Raw genomic sequence first — 278 nt, 5'->3', positions numbered from 1 at the left:
CGCCCCCCCCCCCACGCAGCCCCCGGCCCAGTCTCCCCCCCGGCCCGGCCCCACTTCCCGCCCGCACCCCCCGGCCCCTGGCCCCGCCCGCACCCCCCGGCCCGGCCCGGCCCCACCTCCCGCACGGAGGCGCCGTCCCCGATGACGATCTCCTCCTTGTCCTTCGGGGTCTTCACCGTGACCCGGATGAGGAGCCCCCCGGGCCCGGAGCCGCCCAGCTCCGCCTCGCCCTCCCCGCCGGGGCCCGGGCCGCCGCCGCCGCCGCTCAGCTCCGCCAT

General features: G+C 82.7%; 1 protein-coding gene across 1 annotated transcript in view; it reads right to left on the bottom strand.

The window, feature by feature from the left end:
• The window catches only part of UBQLN4 (ubiquilin 4), a 14,813-nt gene extending 14,535 nt beyond the window's left edge, over positions 1–278 (bottom strand). The window contains exon 1 of the mRNA XM_034756614.1: positions 117–278. Coding sequence (XP_034612505.1) covers positions 117–278 — 162 coding nt within the window. The remainder of the gene's footprint in view (positions 1–116) is intronic.

This window comes from Trachemys scripta, chromosome 24, assembly GCF_013100865.1.
Source record: "Trachemys scripta elegans isolate TJP31775 chromosome 24, CAS_Tse_1.0, whole genome shotgun sequence".
Classification (NCBI taxonomy): domain Eukaryota; kingdom Metazoa; phylum Chordata; order Testudines; family Emydidae; genus Trachemys; species Trachemys scripta.
The sequence above is the reverse complement of the archived record's forward strand: the minus strand, read 5'-3'. Positions and strand labels throughout refer to the sequence as shown.